The sequence below is a fragment of the Gobius niger genome (genome assembly GCF_951799975.1).
Source record: "Gobius niger genome assembly, chromosome: 13".
NCBI lineage: Eukaryota > Metazoa > Chordata > Actinopteri > Gobiiformes > Gobiidae > Gobius > Gobius niger.
Window position 1 is genome coordinate 12,756,128 of NC_136864.1, and position 20,668 is coordinate 12,776,795.

General features: G+C 39.2%; 1 protein-coding gene across 8 annotated transcripts in view; it reads left to right on the forward strand.

The window, feature by feature from the left end:
• adcyap1r1a (adenylate cyclase activating polypeptide 1a (pituitary) receptor type I) overlaps positions 1-11,697 on the forward strand; it is a 33,837-nt gene extending 22,140 nt beyond the window's left edge. The window contains exons 4-15 of one of the 8 annotated variants that reach the window (XM_079569791.1): positions 2,047-2,161; positions 3,570-3,670; positions 3,746-3,843; positions 4,203-4,335; positions 5,184-5,337; positions 5,544-5,604; positions 5,696-5,765; positions 5,861-5,952; positions 6,582-6,662; positions 8,434-8,563; positions 10,017-10,058; positions 11,283-11,697. In XM_079569791.1, coding sequence (XP_079425917.1) covers positions 2,047-2,161; positions 3,570-3,670; positions 3,746-3,843; positions 4,203-4,335; positions 5,184-5,337; positions 5,544-5,604; positions 5,696-5,765; positions 5,861-5,952; positions 6,582-6,662; positions 8,434-8,563; positions 10,017-10,058; positions 11,283-11,546 — 1,341 coding nt within the window. In that variant the 3' untranslated portion in view covers positions 11,547-11,697. The remainder of the gene's footprint in view (positions 1-2,046; positions 2,162-3,569; positions 3,671-3,745; positions 3,844-4,202; positions 4,336-5,183; positions 5,338-5,543; positions 5,605-5,695; positions 5,766-5,860; positions 5,953-6,581; positions 6,663-8,433; positions 8,564-10,016; positions 10,059-11,282) is intronic. The other 7 variants (XM_079569792.1, XM_079569793.1, XM_079569794.1 and 4 more) reach the window with 7 other exon arrangements.
• The last annotated feature ends 8,971 nt before the right edge of the window (positions 11,698-20,668 follow it).

Here is a 20,668-nt window from a genome sequence, read left to right on the forward strand (position 1 = left end):
CCTTTAAGAAGGTAATTGGCGCGTGTCCGGCTCACCAGACAGAGGCAAAACAGATTAGAAGGAGCGGGTTTGAAGAAAGGGCAACGCACACTTCCAGGAATATCCATACGGCCCAAAATACATGCATAATGGGGCACATGTTGGAGAAATCTCAGCATGCAGGGAGCGACAGAGTGTGTGAGCGCGAGGGGCGAGCGCTGCTGGCTGCCTTTTGCGCGGGCGATAAAATCAGACGGGAATAATATGAAGTGGTGGAGGATGCCAAAGGATCGGGGGAGGTGACCAAGAGGAAGAGACACAAGATAGCGAGTGTTGAGATGTGAAAACGGCAAGTCACGCCTCGAAAAGGAGACACATGATATTACAGGGGTCCTGACGCACACACTACCCCTAAAACTTACCCAAATGTGACTTAGACTTGTAAAATATAATGTCTTTTCCTTATGAACGTTTGTTGAATATGATGTTTCAATGCAGTGAGTGTTAAGTCACACGTCTCCTAATTTTGTTGAAATGTTTTAGTAAACTATCACACTATCCCAAGACAGTAATTGAATATCACTTTTGTTTCTCCTATTGTGAAAGCTTGCTCACAATTATACAAATAGTAACGTCAAAAATGCTAGTTTATCAATGAGCAGTGCATTTATCTAAAAGCTTCTCAACTGGAGAGCAACAGTGTAATGCCTCATTTGAAAGCTAAGACCTACAAAAGTTTTGTAATGATGTAGCCGTGTTTTGTCATGTTTTTTTTATGTGTTTTTGTACAGTTTTGTCACTCTTTTGTCATTTTTTGTTGCTGTTTTGATGCGTTTTCGCCACATTGTTGTTGCGTTTCCATCCACGTTTTCATTGCTATTTTTTATTTTTTGGCGCGTTTTAGTCACGTTTTTTCGTTGCGTTTTTGTCATATTATTGTGTCAATTTTTTGTAAATTGTTGTTGCTTTTTTTGCTTTTTTGGCTTCTTTTAGCAACGTTTTTGTCACTTTTTCTGTTGCGTTTTTGTCCAATTTTTGTTTCACTTTTTTGTCAGGTTTTGCCGGGTTTTTGTTGCTTTTTCAGTTACCATGGAGAGCCGCGTTTTTGTCATGTTTTCTATGTGTTTTTGTACAGTTTTGTCACTCTTTTGTAATTTTTTTGTTGCTGTTTTCGCCACATTGTTGTTGCGTTTTCCATCCACGTTTTCATTGCTATTTTTCCCTTAAGCTTTTAGATTTACGTAAAGCTAAACTGGGGAAAATGTGCTTGGTTCAGGTAAGAGGTAAAGTAACATTATTTAAAAATTCTTCTGTTTGAAATGTTTGAAATCATTCTTTATTTTTATTACTGAAATGGCCCTTTTTGATTGCAATCAGATGGCAATAATAATAACTTAGTATTGAGCCAGAGCGCAGCCTACACTTGGAGACGAGGCATTTGCATGCATTGTATAAGATGGTGGTCTGAAGTGTCTCTCCAACAGCTGAGATTGACAGACAAATGGATTGCACTGATTTACATTGTGCACTGGTTGCCATGGCGCTGCATAGGATATCACTTAAGCCCTGCGCACAATAGCCACATCAAAGCAGCAGTAAGTAGGCCATATTCGCCCCGTATCATTTAGCACCCAGGGCTGGGCGCTTCAGCATAAATAAACTATATACTAATTGCTAATCTTACCCTTGACAATAGTTTTCTGTAATATTCTGTAACCGTTGGCAACGCTATGAACCCATGAGATCTTTTGAGCTGCTCCTCCTTTTTCCTTCTTTATATTTTCCATGAGGTTTTGTACTGAACATAGCAGCAGAGTGAGTGAAATCTTTACCGTCGATCTAGCACTGAAGGATATGGTGGTTAATGACTGGGTTTAGAAATGTAAAGTCTGTTAAATAACGCTTTGATCCAAAAGTTTCAGCTCCTGCCATAAATCCTCAAATCGCAGTTTACAATTTGGATTTCTTGCAATTGCATCACAAGAAAAAAACAAGTCCCACGAGTGAATCTTTCCCTAAACTAAATGCTGAAAATACTGATCGAGACTGCTGTTTTCCGGCTTCCCCGCAGTGTGTCCGTGGATGTGGGACAACCTGACGTGTTGGCAGGCGGCGAATGTGGGCGAGGTGGTGGTCGTCAACTGTCCCGAGCTCTTCCACGACTTCATGACCCCGGAAGATGGTGAGGAAAGCAACTCTTATCAAATCCTATGTGCCCGGGCTGCAATGATTGATCTGATTTATCGAGACTAGTCTGAAAACAACGGGTAATTTACAGTAGAAATCAGTAAAAGTTATCGTCTATAGACTCAAGCACAGGTTTTACCACAAAGACACTGTATAACTAATACCATTTTGTGGTTGAAAACTGCAACTGCAGTTGAAAATTACTTTAAATATACATAATGTTTACCTTAGTTTGTAGGGATGCACAAATCCAACACTGGTATCGGATATCGGAGCTGATACTGGAAAAAATACAATATCGGGTATTGGCTTCAACTATCCGATTTTGAACCAATACCACTTTTGGCTCTCATCGCTCTAAAAGCACAACTTTCAGAGTTCGGGAATGTGATCTCATATCGCTAAGCATTATGGGATTAGCAGCAATTGTAAACTAATTGAGATTTTAAAAGTTAAAATACAGAAGTTATTGTTCACATTAAAACACTTGGACACCACAGTGTGTTAGATGTATTTACCAGCAGTAACTCAGCAGCTAACGGAGTTGTTCCACGGCTATTTTCTCCACTTTTATGCTGTTTATAGCTAATGTTGGTCTATGGAAATGTATGCTAACAGCTGCAAAGATGGCGGATCTCCATGGTAGCTGTAGAATTTCCCCAACTCTACTGTATTCAATCACTGAGTTCGTAAGCCATTATTATCTGTTTTACTGTGAAGCACTTTGTGACTTTGTTTCTGTGAAAAGAGATATACAAATACAGTTTGCTTACTTACTTAATCTCTGCAAATGTATTTTTGATCGCTGCGTGAAACAGCATGCTAAAGCTAGGGGGTGAATGCTAATGCTAGCGATAACAAATCAAGGCTGGGCCAGAAACAATGACAGAAATACCTAGTGTGGCCTAATAAAATGTTAGTGTTTGTGTTTTAGTTTATGAAATAACTGATCAAACATATTTGTAATGATCAGATCACTTAATGTGAGTTGTTTATATCAATGTAGCCTAAATCCTGTCATTACCCAAGGATATTTGTAGAAAAGTCCAGTGATCCTTGTTAAATGTTTATCCAAGAGTTTTTTCAATAGATATAACTGATAATTGATCTGTAGCATCATGATAATAAACTGGAGAAAAGAGTCAGTTCAATTTTTCACTCAGAGAAAGCCACTTTTAAGAAAGTTGTTATTGGTAAATATTGGATATCAGTAGATACTCAAACCCCAGTATCAGCATCGGTAGCAAAAAAGCTGGATCGGTGCATTTCTATTAAATTGTCTAAAATTCTATAAAAGGAAATCATGAAAGGTGCGCTAAAGTTTGCCAGTTGCTGAAAAGTCCACAACAAACGTAATCAGTGAACTAACCCTAAACCCGGTTTGCGTTCTTGTTTTTTGTCAGAAATGGGAAAAATCAGCCGTAACTGCACAGAGTACGGTTGGTCCGAACCTTACCCTCACTACGTGGACGTCTGCTTCTTTTTCGAAAATATTACTAAACACGTAAGTTTATTTACTGCATTGGCTTCATCTCCAGGAGTTTATATCAGTGACTAACGCGACTGTCGCCTCCTACAGGACATGTTCTACGCCTCGGTCAAAGCGCTGTACACTGTGGGCTACAGCACGTCCCTGGTGTCACTGACCACTGCCATGGTCATACTCTGCAGGTTCAGGTGAGACACAAAGACACAAGAAAGAAACAAAACAGGGCACAAAAACGTCTTTTAGTTTTAAAGAAAAGACTTACAGAAAAAAATAGAAGCAAACAAATGAATAAAACTAAATATCAGCTGCCACCATTTTTGAATGATTAAATACAGGATTCAGTGTGCTCCATTTAGACAAAGAAATCAGGTCTTTATGGAGCAGCCCCAGACCGTCTTACTCTATAGAATACAGGGAGTAATATCTTTGGATGACCATTCTAACCATTGAGTCAAAGCTGTCCCAAAAAAGACTGATATAAACCTATGATTAATGTAGGAGCGTGATTTGCTATGTGTGATTGACTGGAGTCTGTTTTGTTTTTCAGGAAGCTCCACTGCACCAGGAACTTCATCCACATGAACCTGTTTGTGTCGTTCATCCTCAGGGCCATATCCGTCTTCATAAAGGACGGAGTGCTGTTCCCACAGGAGGACGACGAACACTGCTTCACCCACACTGTATGAAGCACCACTTTTACATTCACTGTTCACACAAATGAACAGATTTACCAATGCTGTTGATACGTGCAGGCAAATATATAGTTTATGGTGAAGACCATTGGTCAATTGCCTGGTGTTAATATTTGTTATGAGTGGGTTTAATTGAAGTGGAGGCAGATTCTCGTCAGGGAAGCGTGACTGTAATATTCGATTTGCCCAGTGTGAGGCAGGAAGGTCAGGGACACACACTTGTCCGCAGTCCTTCTTGTTTCTGATGCACCTTTGAGTGAACTTCAATCACATGTGATTTTTCACACAATGCAGACACAGTGTTGGATGACTAATACGCCTTGATTATAGATGCAAAACAAGCTCTTAGCCTTTGTGTGTAACAGCGCATTGCTCACTGTTGTTAAGCAGCCATGATAAATAATTAGCTATGCTAATGGCTTTGCGAGGCCAGTTGAAGCCTTCTCCCAGGGCTATTAGCATATCAATGCTCATTGTGACCCTATAACAAAACATTGACAGCTCATCAATGTGATGTGGGCGGGACATAACTGAGATCACAGCTGTGATTGGTTGATCATAGCATTTGACATCACTGTCAAAGATACAGGGCATTGCAGTTATATCTTCACCGCTGACATGTTACGGTCATTACATTGTGTACATTGTCGTGCCCCGTCCACCTGTGACCACAGCCTGTGCTCTGTGTTCGGGCCATGTGTGACATGACGTTTACTGCTTTGGCATTTTACAACAATGACCCAGCAGCTCCATGTTTTATCTAGTGCCCACAGACATCACATGGTAAATACTTTGCCCATAAACATAAAATAACATCTTTCTATGTGTTTTTGCAGGTTGCGTGCAAAGCAGTGATGGTTTTCTTCCATTACTGCGTCATGTCCAACTATTTCTGGCTCTTTATCGAGGGTCTGTATCTGTTCACTTTGCTGGTGGAGACTTTCTTCCCTGAGCGGCGTTACTTTTACTGGTACACCCTTGTGGGGTGGGGTAAGTTCTTTCATAATAGAGATTATACTTTTTCTGCATCAATCAGTATATTTCATTTCATCTCGAGTGATTAATAGAAAACAGATGTCCTCATTTGTTTCTTTAGAGACATCACAGACATTTTGATAAATAAAAATGTGTTTTATGATCACATCTGTTGCCATTTTTTAATAATTAGTAATAAATATTAATTGTTTTTCTAACAGGGACCCCCACCATCTGTGTGACTGTGTGGGCTGTGCTGAGGCTCCACTTCCATGATTATGGGTGAGTCTATTATAATTTTCAAAACATCCTTGATAAAAAGCTGTTGTCATTGAGGGAAACTAAAGGCTTTGTTGGGCTTCCTCTCACACAGATGCTGGGATACGAATGAGCACACTGCCCTCTGGTGGGTGATAAAGGGACCTGTCGTTGCTTCAATTATGGTATTATGTCTCGTCTTTGTTTATTTTTTTATTTGTTGTATATTTTTGGGACCTGTATGATTAATAAAGACAAACGATTGTCGTCTGTTTTTCAGATTAATTTTGTGCTGTTTATTGGTATCATCATCATCCTGGTCCAGAAGCTGCAGTCTCCTGACATCGGAGGGAATGAATCAAGCATTTACCTGTAAGTATCGCTCACACATTTAACTCTGTGTTTGTCCCGTCTCTTTGTTCCTATTTGAGTTAAACTGTTCATTTATTACATACTGCAGTAATGTATTATCACCCAAAACATAAGCCAGTAACTCAAAGGAACCACCTGTATGTCAACATTCAATTTGACATAAATTCTGAGCGTTAATAACAGAATAAGAAGAATAGTAACACGTTTTGATTTATAGACAATGATGTGAACTAGTGCGCTCTTCTCATGTTGCTTCAAATCTTTAGCAAACCCTTTTGGGTTTTGGGCAAGCACAAAGTGAGACTGGGCTGGCCCTGACCTCATTCACTTAAGAGGGAAAAACCTTCCACTTGCTCTACCTGCGGGACACCTCTTTACATGTGTCTGAGGTAAACCCTGTACAGGGCTTGAAGGGCCGATACCACAATAGTGTGTGGGATGTTCTCCCGTCATGAAGATGTCCTGTTAAAAAGTCACATTAACCTGTCCCATCACAGCTTTTGTCCCGCTCCTCTGTCCCACTGCCCACACACCCTTAGACTGCCCCCTGTTGGTAGCCGTGTGCGTAGTGCCGAGTGTGTCTGTCCTAAAGAGTGTCCTGTGTGTTGTGTTGTCTTTGTGCGGTGTAGCAGCTGTGCTCAGAAATGCTTCAGTGAGCCTCAGGCTGTGCAGCATTCGTGCAGGATGTCAGAGTTATCCGCCGTCACACTGTAAGTGTGTGTGCACACGCATGTGTGTCTGTGTGGCAGCCTGCCTCCACTCACCCACTCCTTTTGTTCTTAAAAAGTCAGTCTGGACACATGCAGCCTGTTGCACCGCTCTGCTAAATTACTATTGTTACATGTATTGAAAATAGCTTACACTCTGCTGTACGAAGCTCTCAGGTATAGACAAAACTAGATCCAATAACTGTGTTTCCTTTTCATTACATCTCAGACTAGTATAGGAAATTATATTATTGAAGAAATGATTATAATTGAAAAAACAACTTGCTGCTATTTGACCCATCCTTCAATGCCGCTGGGGCCACCTGTAGGAGCAGCGGGCGGCCGCATTAGGCAGGCGCCCGGAGACCATTCTCCAGATGTCGAGGGCTAATGGTCAGTATCACCTGGCTGGAGGATTAAAATAGTTCATCATAAACACCATCCAGGCTCTAAAACTGCGGACAATAAAGGATTGATCATCATTTGCCATTTTTACAATTTGCATGATTTGTGGCTCATGTTGATTTGTCTATATTCGAGACAAGATTAGTTTCGGGAGACATGTTAAAATTCTTTGCATATAGTGGAGACAGATCATATTCCCCTGAAGAGCGCTGGGTTTAACTGAACTACATCAGTGTTACAATGTTGTGTGTGTGTGATGTGTGCGGTGTTGTGTCTTTGTCCTGTGTCTGTGTTTACATTTTGCCGTGTCACTGTTTTAAAGTCTGTGACAAAAATTCTGCTTTTGCTGCTTCTGTTTTGTGTGATCTAGTCTTTAAGTAGGTTTACTGAAGAGTTTCATACTGAGTGCGTAAAAAGACGTACAATTATTATAAAAAACAAACAATGTGACTCAGATTCTGTATTTAGTCAATTAAAGCAATTAAACAGGATGAATGTAATTAGAATACAGTATTATGACATTATTTTATCAATATAGAGGTACTTTTGCTGAAGTAATGAATACTCCACTAAAAGTAAACATAAAATACAGGTATTTAGAATACATTGTGGTACTCAATCATTGAATTTTAGCTTCATATTGCTTGACATCGAGAGAGACAATATCTAAATAACCAAGGACAAGCTTAGTAATCTCTGCTGCATTCCCATTGTGCATCAGCAAAGTGCTCTTTTGCCTCTTTATTAGTGGTAAATAAGTCCATAACATGTGGGGCGTGAGCCTGAGCTATATTTACACATAAACATAATGCAAATAAATACATTTTTTCCATCATATATACACCACATTTGTAGATAATATAAAGCAAAGTACTGTGAAAGTATTCCAAGTATTCAAAATAGAGTGCACTGACAAAGAAAGGAATACATTACAAAACATATTTACAGGCAAGTATTCAGTATTCTGTAACTAAATCTAATTTCAAAGTATTCTTCCCAGCACTGACAATATATATAGGACTATAGGACAGGTGCAATTTCATTCCCATTGGCAACAACTGATTATTTGAAATAACAGGCATCTAGGAACAGGTCGGACAAAGAACAAGTGAAATTTTGATTAATATTCTGCATTTGAGTCATTTAAATTTATCTAGATCTATCTTTATTTTTTTGGCGTCATAGCTAGATACTCAAACACTCAAACAGATGCTGAGCGTGTCACAGTGTTGCATCAGTAAGTTGTTGATAAAACAAGATGGCCGCCCGATTGAGAGAGGAGCTGATTGCGTTTTACGGTCGCTCTGACGTCTGTGTTGTGTCTCTATTGTGTGTCTGTTTGTTTTTTGTGTGTATGCGTGTGTTCCAGGCGCCTGGCCCGCTCCACGCTGCTCCTCATCCCTCTGTTCGGGATCCACTACACTGTGTTCGCCTTCTCCCCTGAAGACGTCAGCAAGAGAGAGAGGCTGGTCTTTGAGCTCGGGCTGGGATCCTTCCAGGTAACACATGACAGAGCAGCTTACAGGGTGGAACAATGTATCATAATCGTTGCAAATTCCTTTCGTAAAAATCCACAGTATTTAGTACTCGTAGATTTACACATTTTATCGATAACAGCCTAACACAAAAGAATGTGTTAGCAAACAATGATATTTATCACAATATTCAAGACAGTTACTCCTATCTGCAATTACACTGTCTGACCCAAAAAAATTAAAGTCACACGCTCTAATATTGTGTTGTGGCGCCTTTAGCTTTGATTACAGTGCCCATTCGTTGTGGTATTGTGTCAAAAAGCTTCTGCAATGTCAAAAGATACTGGGCCCGATCTTGTGCATCAAAACGGAGATGATAGCGTGACAGTAGGAGCGCACTTTGTGATTTTGCCACTCCAGACTTAGCGCATTTAAGTGGGTGGAGACACAGATTTTCCTCCAACCAGACTGACTCCGCGTCCAGGAGAGTGGTTGTGTGGGGTGAACATGTGCTTTTGTTTTGCTTCGTGTTCACGCCAAGCGCGGGCCGATCCGCGCCACAGCGGACGCTGTAGCTCTTTTTCTCATGAGACGTGAACATTGTTTAGCTCACGATGGGGTAAATAAAGTTTTTAGTTTGACCTGTGAGAGCCTAAGGCTTAAGAAAGAACGCAAGACAGCCGTGTTTCCATCAGTGCACAGTCACCTCCTCTTGTGACGCCCCTTCACAGGTGGCGGAGGCGAATGGCACTTATAGCGCCGCCACTCGGAAAATAATTCGCCAAGAGCCTGCACGTTTTTTTGTCACTTTTTGTTGCTTTTTGTTGCTTTTTCATCTTTTTTTTTTTTTTTTGTGTGTGTTTTTGCCACGTTTTTTGTCACTTTTTGTGGCTTTTTGGTCACTTTTTAGTAACTTTTTGTGTCATGTTTTTGTCATTTTTTGCAGCTTTTTCATTGCTTTTTATCAATGCTTTTTGTCGCATTTTGTCCCTCTTTTGTCACTTTTTTGTTGCGTTTGCATCCTTGTTTTTTTAAGCTTTTAGATTTGGGTAAAGCCAAACTGGAGAACACGTGGTCAGTCCAGGTGGGGTTAAGAGGTTAAGAATATTATGTAATAGATTTCTTTTATGATTATCTGTTTTGTTTGCAGTTTGTATTCCAAAAGCATAATTGTTGCTATTGGTTACACATGGTAATGATCCCCCACGTCATTAGAAGTAACACGAAACGAAAAGTTGATGACAAGAAAGCAAGATAATTGACGTTTGATCAAAGTTTGTGGTAGATTTGTTCCATCCAATAACTTCCTCATATTATGTGCAAAACCATGTAATTTGGGAAGCTATCATTGAAGAGTGTTTTTATTTGGTCCATTTGCAAAAGCAGCTGCCTTGTCGGAAAGTAACTGTCTCCATTGTTCATTAAATAAACCGATTTCAAAAACATAAAAGAAGCACTTTTCCTGTTTTCTCCCCAGGGCTTTGTTGTTGCTGTGCTCTACTGTTTCCTGAACGGAGAGGTAAGACCTGTCTCTTATTCAGACGCATTACATTCAGCAACTCCACTGCTATTTACAATCCTGCCCTCTACTGAGCTTAAATGTTTGCCACAGAGGTCGAAATAGAATACACTTATCAAAACTATTTCAATTGTATTATTTGATGACTTGCATGTTTTTCTAATCTGGTGTATAACATGCGCCTCAAACCCTTTTTACCCGTGAGCTTCTGTACTTTTGCAAGATAAAAACACTTTGAGGAGACTCGAGAGGCGATGGAACTCAGGTCGAAAACACCCGGGACAGTTAATAGATATTTCAAGACTTTATTATGTTTATATTTACCCACATTTCACTGTGTGTTCATTACTCAATCATTTGAGTAAACAGTGCTTCAGACAGTGCAGTCGCAACAGCAGGCTTTAATCATGTCACTTGAAATTAGGGCTGAAAGATATATCGTTATCGTATCGTTATCGAGATATGAACATTCAGAATATTAAAATCGAAGAAGCAAGATATAAACGATATAGATTTTAATCAATAAAACTGCACTCTTTTGTGGTTTTCACCTAACCCATCGTATCATATCTGGCATGAATATCGAGACATTTAATTTTGTCCATATCGTTCAGCCCTACTTGAAATTATGAAATATGAATGAATATGTAACCTGTTGATAATAATGTACACTCTAATACGCTATATTGTTCCTCTTTACTGTTCGGACAGGCATCTCTTTAGTTAAAGCAGAACTAAGTAACTTATGGGAAAGTAATGATGATGTCATGCACTCATTCTGGTCTAATCTGGACTAATACTAAGTACAGTGGGATTGTAGCTTGTAGCTCTTTACTTGGGTGGCCAGGTGGAGATCCATAAAATTTGCAAAGGGGAAGGTTTTGTTCTTTATCTGCTGTTAAGTCCAGATGCTTCCTCTGCCCTACATAGAACTGTCTGTATTTGCAGCCGCAGTGCCGAACATTACGTGATTTTCAGAGCTATTTGAACTAGGGATGTGGAACAAATGCTTGGGATTGCGGACTGTCACAGATTTTTCGGGACGTCTGGTCACCCTACTCTTTACAGATAAGAATTTAGTATTATCACCAAGAATGTCTGAATGCAAAAGCGTGGAGACTCCTGCGCTAAAACAAATGACAAGCTGAAGTCTTTCTTTTGTGAGTGGTTGTGTCCATGGGGCCACACATGCAGCCTGTGATACATTAAAATGACGTTGTGAAGTTTCTCCCTGAAGGTGCAGTCGGAGATCAAGAGGAAATGGCGCAGCTGGACGGTGAACCGGTACTTTGCTGTGGACCTGAAGCAGCAGAGGCACCCATCGTTGGCGAGCAGCGGAGTGAACGGGGGCACCCAGCTCTCCATCCTGAGCAAGAGCAGCTCCCAGATCCGAATGTCCAGCCCGCTGGCGGAGAACGCCAACATGAGCCTGCCCACCTGAGCCCCGCCTGGGAGCGAGGTGCGGCTGCCATGGAGTTAGCTCCATAGGGTTATGATAAAGTTTTAGGCAACACTTCATAATAACTACACACTATTAAGCATTTGTCAAGTATTCGTAAATAATTCAACATTTATGAAACATTTGAAAAGCATTCCTCATCATTTTTGAATGAGCACAAAAGTACGGACTATTGTGTCTGCTCAGACCATGAATGTGTTTAGACTCAAAAGTAATAGTAGCCCATACCCATTTCTTATCTTACAGGCTCTACACTTGATTTTTCTGGTTTACAAACACTGACAGATAGAGTGCACAGATTTTAAGCTGTACAGTGCTAGCTTTATAATTAACTCTTCTATCACAATATACTGAAGGACTGAACTAATTCTATTCCACTAATAGTATTGGGGCTTTTAACCATTCCAGTCTAGCGCCAGTCAAGGACGGTGGCACTGTGTTACTATGGCATCACACATTAATGATTAAAAAAAATAATGAGGAAAGCCTCGTAAATGATCAATTAAGAATTGACCGATGCTTTAGAAATGTTTAGTTGTGTGTAGATGTTATGAAATGTTACAGAGTTTTATTATAAATCTATGGTGGAGGTCCGCGGAGGCTGCCGCCCAGCGCGTCACCGTGACAACCACACCTGACGTCATAGCAACAACCCAATGCGGCCCCCGTCCTCAGCGTTTATCAAGTTTTATTTGAATGCGATGAGACGCGACGTTACAGTAACAATCACTTGCACTTTTTTTAAAAGACGCACAACTACCTGAGCATTTACTTTACTGAGCAGAGGCGGGAATTACGCAAGGGGGAGGGAAGGAAATGAAATCTGATCACACAATAGATATTAGATGGATATTTATGTGAAGTTTCAGTGACACACAAACAAAAACAGTACTCGAGAGATGGAGGAGAAATGAAATTGTGTAAAAATCACTATTTGCACTTATTTTTGCCTTTTTTTTTCTTGACTAAAGTAATAGTAATAGTCCTTAAAGCATCTTCTAGCTTCCCCCCTCTGCAAACTTTTAGTTGTGTTGTTCGCTCTTTTAAAAAAACAAACAAAGCACTTACATTTTTTTAACAACTGCCAAATTTTACAAACTTTGACATTTCTTTGCTCCGGCGGCAAATTTGCTGCTGAAATTTCGTGAAATCCGAGGGGTCTCGTTGGCCGTTGTTGTTGCGTGTAAAAAAAAACAAAAAATTGTGTGCTTCAAGTGCCATGATGCAGGTGTTCGCCAGACTGGATCTTTTACTGTAGTGATAGTCCAAAGTGAAATCTCAACCAAACATTTCGCCTTTTTCGCGTGTACAAACCGCTCACATTATTTCGAAATGTATCTCTTTTTTTTGTTTCTACAGCCGTGAAGTACAGAGTATGTCAAGAAAAGAAAAGAAAAAAAAAAAATACGACTTTGTAAATAGTGAGATTTTGTGTCTAGGTCAGAAAACGTTTGTGTCGTTAATTTCTGCTTTTTTTTTTTTTTCATTACTCGGTATTGTAAACGACCTTTTCGACGACAAAAGGAAACTGGAGTCCAAATCTGTAGATCTCATACAATTTAAGGAGCCAGAGAATCCTCGAAAAAAAAAAAAAAACTTTATTTATACAAAAACAAATCAGTATTTTTGAGAACGTAGTGCCAATTATATGAAGTACTCTATAGGATTTTATGCTTTTAAAAATGTATCCTCACACACAGAAAAAAAAAATTGATTTAACAACAGTGCCATAATTTTGGAAAGAAATACAGAGTTACAATGTGTCATCTTCTACACTCATAATCCAAAGTGCCTAGTCTTGCCACAACGCTCTCGATTTTTAATTTCCAATCAACAAACATTATTTTTTTCAGCGTTTTCCGTTGAAGAATGTACAGAATTATTCCTGCTGTTGATCGTCGATTATTTTTGTTTTGTTTGTTCGGCGAATATGAGTTACTTACACATACATTTTATCACCCAAATTACAAAAAAGTGGGAACAAAAATGTAAATAATCTCATACATTTCGTGGCCAAATAGAACATTGTTTCTGATGGGAGCAGAAGTTGAGGGGAAAGAAACTTTAAAGGGATATTTCAGGATTTTTGACATAGGGCCTCATTTCCTAGTTATCCAGAGTGCTGCTGATTACTGGAGATATTTTTTTTGTAGTTCATGCAGTTATTATGTTTGAAGAGCTTCGTGGCGCTAGGCTAGTGCAAGGCTAGTGCATTTCTATGGTATCAGCGAGCCTGCATTAAAAACAGTCTGACCCGCTCCACAGTGCACCTGAGGCAAATCACTTATAACACCAGACTAACCATATAAATGTCTGTGTCGATATAACTGACCTTGCATCACATGATTGATCGCATTATGAGGGACTATTTTCTAGTAGATCACTCCGCCGCTGCGTAGCTTATACAACCACGAAGCAGATGCTGCTCAAATATAAGGTATTTTAAATGCAAAATGGTTAAAATTATTCTATCGACACTGACATTTATATTGTTAGTCTGGCGTTATAAGTGATTTGCCTCAGGTGCACTGTGGAGCGGGTCAGACTGTTTCTAATGCAGGCTAGCTGATACCATAGAAATGCACTAGCCTTGCATTAGCCTAGCGCCACGAAACTCTTCAAATATAAGAACTGCATGAATTACAAAAAAATATCTCCAGAAATCAGCAACATTCTGGATAACTAGTAAACGAGGCCTTATGTCAAAAATCCTGAAATATCCCTTTAACAATACAAAAGAGTAGTGGCAAATGTATTTTCAATTGGAAGAAAGAAAGACTACGAGTTACTTACACTGTATTTTATCACCCAAATGACAAAAAGTGGGAACAAAAATGTAAATAATCTCATGCATTTCGTGGCCAAATAGAGCATTATTTCCGATGGAGGCAGCAGGTGAGGGGAAAGAAACTTTAACAATACAAAAAGAAAGCAGGAAGCAGTTTTGGATGCCGATTAGCATTACAGGATTAACAATTGAAACACTTGCAAGGGAGAAAGGGACCTTTTTTATGAGATTTGCAAACTATTCAGTGTTTTGCTTCTATTTACATTTCAGCCACCTTTTTTGTGCGTTTGGGTCGTACGACTTCGGGCGCGTCCCGGAAGTTACTGTAATAGTCGAGTAGTTCATTTTGATCGTTGCAGTTGGAGTGACAAACATTAAAGTGGACACGCAGAGCTTTAATGTTTCAGCTTTTGACAATCGCGAGGTGTTGATGATTTGACCTGTTTTATTCAGTTAGTGCTTTTTTTTCTTTTCTTTTTTTGTAATTTCTTTACCTGTGAAGGAGCTCGAGTGGTTCCGTTTGTGTGACGAGACACTACACGTAAAAATGTTTGAATATTCGGGCTGGGATTAGGTCACATGATATCAGATTATGTCATCTCTGTGGGGTCTTATTGTGTATGAATTAAAACCTCCAAAAATCCAATCAAATGTGAATACCACAACATGAACTGGATATTGCTTCTAAAAAGATAAACTGCAAAACTTAGGATGTATAGATAGGACAGTTTTGTTATTTTATCATGAAAGCTGGCCCTTTATGTCGATATTGCATTTTACCTGTAGTGTTTCGGCCCATAAACTCTTTCTTATAAATGAGCAAAAGAATTTGTAACTTTTGCACTGAGGAGGGTTATTCCAAGAATGTATTTATTTTCTGCAAAACTCGTGAAGTGATGTACATATCCTTTCAATGTGTAATCTTACTATTTATACGGTACGTGAAGTCATTGCATCTGTCAAAAGTGCCATGCATCTGTATTGCCATGAGCCCAAGTCTGGTCGTCGTATCTTGAAGTGTCTGAAGTAGCCAAAAAGGTAATGATATTTACAGTACTGTGCTTTAAGGAATGACCACCGTTTTCCATACTGAGATATGTTCTTACCTGAGCTTAGATGAGTTGATGCGTACCTGTCTGGTCTGTATGCGTGCGCTCAGTCATGCAAAAAAACAAAACAAAGATGTCGTTTGCATTTGGCCTCTCCTCTTCTCTATGGGGTCAGACGGGGGTGGAGTTTGAAGCGACCAAGCTCTTCCACGTTTCCCCTATTTAAATATGGTTACCTGAGTAGCTAGATTTTCTAAGTGGATAAAAGGGGTACTATATTGTAAGGCGTAATAACACTTTAGGAGCACTTCGACGTCCACACAGTAAAGTGAAGATATTACTTCAGGGACGTCGAAGTGCTCCTAAAGTGTTATTACGCCTTACAATATAGTACCCTTTTTATCCACTTAGAAACTCGACATGTTTAATTTTGTGGAACTATACAGAAGGCATGTCAACATAGAAGGGGGCGTGGCCTCGCCGAGTGGGAATCTTTTGGGAAACACAATTTTCCACTCTTTTAAGCCATTTTCTGGCGAAATGTAAAGTAATTTATCACATATAAATGATGTCAAGTCTAAATTGGGTCCATATGGATGTTTATTCACAGCAGCTTGTTCAGTAGAAGCGACAAAACGGCAGTAGTAGCTATCTTTAGCTAGCTTTAGCATTAGTACGATGCTAACATGAAGCATCTCCGTTATTTATGCATTAATGGGCTGTTGAACCACTTTGCTCCTCCCCATGTCTTTGTATCTTTATTTAGTAGAAAACGATCAATAATTCAGCATTTGTTAAAGTGTTATTTGAATAATTAGAGAAAGTTTAGATTTTTCTCTAAACTGTTGACCATATATGGGCAATGCCAGAGATGCCGCCTGTATCTGTACTTTAAATAGGGGAAACGTGGAAGAGCTTGGTCGCTTATAACTTCACCCTGTTTGACCCCATAGACTAGAGGAGGAGAGGCTAAATGCTAACAACATCTTTGGTCTTTTCGTGCGACTGAGCGCACGCACAAAGACCAGACAGTTACGTATCAACTCGTCTAAGCCCAGGTAAGAACTTATCTCAGAGTGGAAAAGGCCAGTACTGGACCGGAAGTACCTGTCTTAGCTTTCCCTGCACAGTTCTGTATGTGAATCTACTTGGCCTTCTTCGGACCGAGCGACTTGAGCGCGGTGTAAAAAGGGTATTTTCGTTCACTGAGAAGGTTTCAATATTGATATAGGAACTCAAGTTTGTATGCTAAGCTAAGCTACTGCTGCTGTTTTTTGTGCAACTATCACCAGCCGTCACTCTGAGCTATAAAAAAAAAAAAAGAAAGAAAGAAAGAAAGAAAAAAGGGCTCGGGAAGAAAACGACCATGTCTCAAAGCTGTTACAGTCAAGAGAGAAAGGGAGACTCACTATGAACGTGTCTGTGATGTTTATCGACCACTAGAGGGCAGTGTCGCTGCGCTGTTTTTGTGGCACTGGAGTGGAGGAAGGGTAAATATGCAGGATTTCAGAGCAAAAGTCATCTTGGTTATAGAAAACACAAATAATTAATGCTATTTTTTAGTTGTGTAGGGATATCCATCTGTTCTGTCGATTGTGCCAAAAAAAAAAGTTCAAATACAGCCTATCACTTAAAACTACATGAATTTTACAACTTTTCAATTTCAAACCAAGCAAGTTCCGATAAATCTTGATTGATAGTTTGTTGGGACACAAGTCAATGCTTTATATTACTATTGTTTTCCACAGCTACTCTTAAAATTGAGGGTTTATTTGTGTGGAAAAAGTCAGTTTGTTTCCTCGTTATTAAATCCTGCATATTGCCCCTTTATGTTTTCTGTAACATATTCATTTCCTTATTATTTTATTGCTACAAATGTGTAAAAAAGGGAATAAGGCAACTGCAGTAGGCCTATGTATACGCACATGGCTTATCATTTAGTTTGCTGTTTTGCCATGGAACAAAACAAAACCGATATATGTGCAATATTTGAGGCTATACAACGATGAGCCGTAACATTATGACCACTGACGGGTGAGGAGGATGCCACAGGCGACGTCCTTTCATCGTGGCAGTATAAGCTGAAAGGTTTTAGAGTTAAAAGCCAGAAAAGTATTGTCAAGTGAGTGAGACAGAACTGTGCAAAAGATAATGTTTGAAACTAAGCTATGAGAATAACCTTATGTGTTACAGCCTGTAAACAAAGATATGTCACAATTAGTCTTAAGTCCTGTACTGTTCGAGTCCATTACCGAACATTACAGGGTATAAATATACACAGGTCAGGCTATAAGAACATATTATTAACATTTCTTTCAATATTTATCAAACGAGTCTGCTGAAGTGAAGGAGTCTCTTTTTCAGGCTCATTTTATGAATAATTTGTGGGGAAATTCAGTTTTTTTACTTTCTATATTGCAAATTCATTTCCGTTTTGGTTGTTATAATGTTATGGCTCATTGCTGTGCCTGTGTGTTTGGACTGTAAGCTGATTAAAGGCAGGGAAACAACCACTGCTTAGCTCTATAGCTATCTGTCATTATTTCATTGACCATTTTTACTTTCCGTCCTGTGGAGGTTTTCGTGCCTGAGCGTGTGTGCAACTTCTTCTGAATTGCCAATTTGGATTTTTCGAATGTACTGTTGTTGCTCAGCTTCTCCTAAATGTTGCCTGCTGAAAATATTAATACTGATAATTGCCATGGTGTACAAATGATGTCTTTTCTTGAGCATACAGTAGTATATCCAATAAAGTGTATATATATTTTTGGCGCACAGGTGGACCGCTCCGAAATGACCGTAATGTTTGTGATAGTGTTTTTTGTACATCCATTGCTTATGGAGTGGCCACTCGCGTCTCGATAAAAAGGGATTTGCCAATACTTTGAAGTGAGTGCGGGTGAGTTTGGGTGAGTGTAATCTTAAGTATGCATGTGAATATGTAAAAGAAAAAAAACATTGAAAAGCAGGAAATATCTTGATATAAAAATGTGTCACTGACTTTCTGTTCGACCTGTGACTGTGCCATGTGTAAAATGCATTGTTGTGTCCACTTCATGTCCGGGTTGTGTACTTTTGACTGCAAAAATAAAGCTATCTGTGGTAAAAGTGGTGTTGTAATTACATGATTATTGTTATTTCTATTAGCACAGGTAGGCTTATGCTTGAAAGTCTTCATACTTAATGGCAACTTCATTTTTTTACTAATTAATGGAGGTTAAAAATAGTTTTGGTTTTGTAAGAACTGACGTGTGACCTTTGTATTGTGTGTTGCATTTTATCATTAGGCCTTTTTATTCATCGTGACGTAGCAGGGCTGTAGTTACATTAAAGGCCTTAAAGGAACAGGCCACCGTTTTTCCATACTGAGTTATGTCTCACTTGAGCTTAGACGAGTTGATGCGTAACTGTTTTGTCTTTGTGCCCGTGGAAGAGCGTGGTCGCTTCAAACTTCACCCCCGTGTGGAGCTATAGGAATATACTGGGAGAGGCCAAATGCTAACATCATCTTTGGTCTTTTTGCGTGACGGAGCGCACACACAAAGACAGGTACACATCAACTCGTCTAAGCTCAGGTAAGAACATATCTCAGTATGGAAAAACGGTGGCCTGTTCCTTTAACCGAGTGCATTTTCCCCAGTTCAGCTTCACCCAAATCGAAAAGCTTACAGCCTCTGTATAAGCCTCATTTAAAAGACCTACAAAACTCATCTAAATGGATTTTTTCCATGCTTTGCGCTTTTGGTCACTTTTCTGTTGCCCTTTTGTCACATTTTTGTCACTTTTTCATCGCTTTTTCATTACGTTTTTGACACTTATTTCAAGAAGCTTTTAGTTTTGGGTAAAACCAAATTGGAGAACATGTGTTCAGTTCAGGTGGGGGTTAAGAGGCTAGAAATGAATCCTTGAGAGAAATTGGGAATGAGCTTGGGGAAAAAAACAAACAAATTAAAATTCATGCAAAAAGATTAGCTATAGGACCTTTAATATTACTCAGATAGAGATCACGTCACTCCAGTGCTTTCCTCTGCCTGTTGATTTTTGGGCTAAATTGGTCTAAATGATAATAAATAAATCAAAACAACTAAAGGAGACACAGCTTTTGGCATTGCAAACTGTTACGCTTGTCACGTGCAAAAACGTCATGAAATTGTGCTTGAAGTCCACGTTGTTTGCGTTAGGGGTCGCTGTTACCCTCTGTTCTGTTTACAGTTCAAGATAGAGATGGATCATTTGAAAATAAAACACTCTTTAGACCAGGAAAAAAATGGCATGAGTTTTAATTTACAGATAAAGAACAATATTTTAAGTTTGTACAACATTTACATGACACACCAAATCCATTGTTCTCCTTGAATACACATGAATAATACAGGCCTACGCTCAAAAATAACATTACATTCATTTTTGTAAGTTCAGCAGAAAATAGCTTATTCACAATGCCTTTCGCTTTAGCTTGATTTGTTGAAGTCGTGATGAGGATAATGTCCAGGAGATTGTGAGACATTCCTTAGATAATGCGATGTTTATAATACTGTGCAAACAAACTCAATCAATGGCACTTTTACGTCTGCGGTGCATAAAATTAAAATTGCACATATTTCAAAATTACTTCTATCAAGCATAAATCATTACAGTAGCTGCCAAGAGGCTTGTGATTAGTTTTACAAATAAATATAGCGGTTACAATAATTTTACTAGCATCACTCTGTGGCTTCTGTGCAAATATCTCAATTTGATGAAAAGTGGAACTATGTTTTTATATCAAGTTCCATTGCATGTAAACATCTACAGTAGCATAGCATCCTAGGCAGTATTATATATATATAGATATATACAGTGGGGGGAAAAAGTATTTGGCTGAAATCCAATACAAAGTCTATGGGGATTTGACCAAATACTTTTTTCCCCACTGTATATCATTAGCAGCAATAAAGTAGAACAAAAATCATTTGCAAAAAGCCTTATTTCAATCATTGTAATACTTGTTTGGTCATAGTCATAGTGAGTGTCCCACAGTGAGAGCAGGTCAGCAGCAGTTGTAACGTGTTGACATTGATACAGTACATTACATTCATCATTCAGCTGAAAACAATGAAGAGTGGTCTTTAGGAAGTCATTCGTCTCCTGTGCGAGCAGTGTGTGTCATTGTTACAGATGGGAAAAGCTTTGGAGTAAACAAAAAATCAGATTCATGCTCTAGTCAATGTATTCTCTCTTCCTCTGAGGAATTTCACGTCTAAAACCAGTGGTTTTCTCCAATCAACAAGGATATTGCGGCTGGAATTGGAATTAATTAAGCTCACTCCAGCTT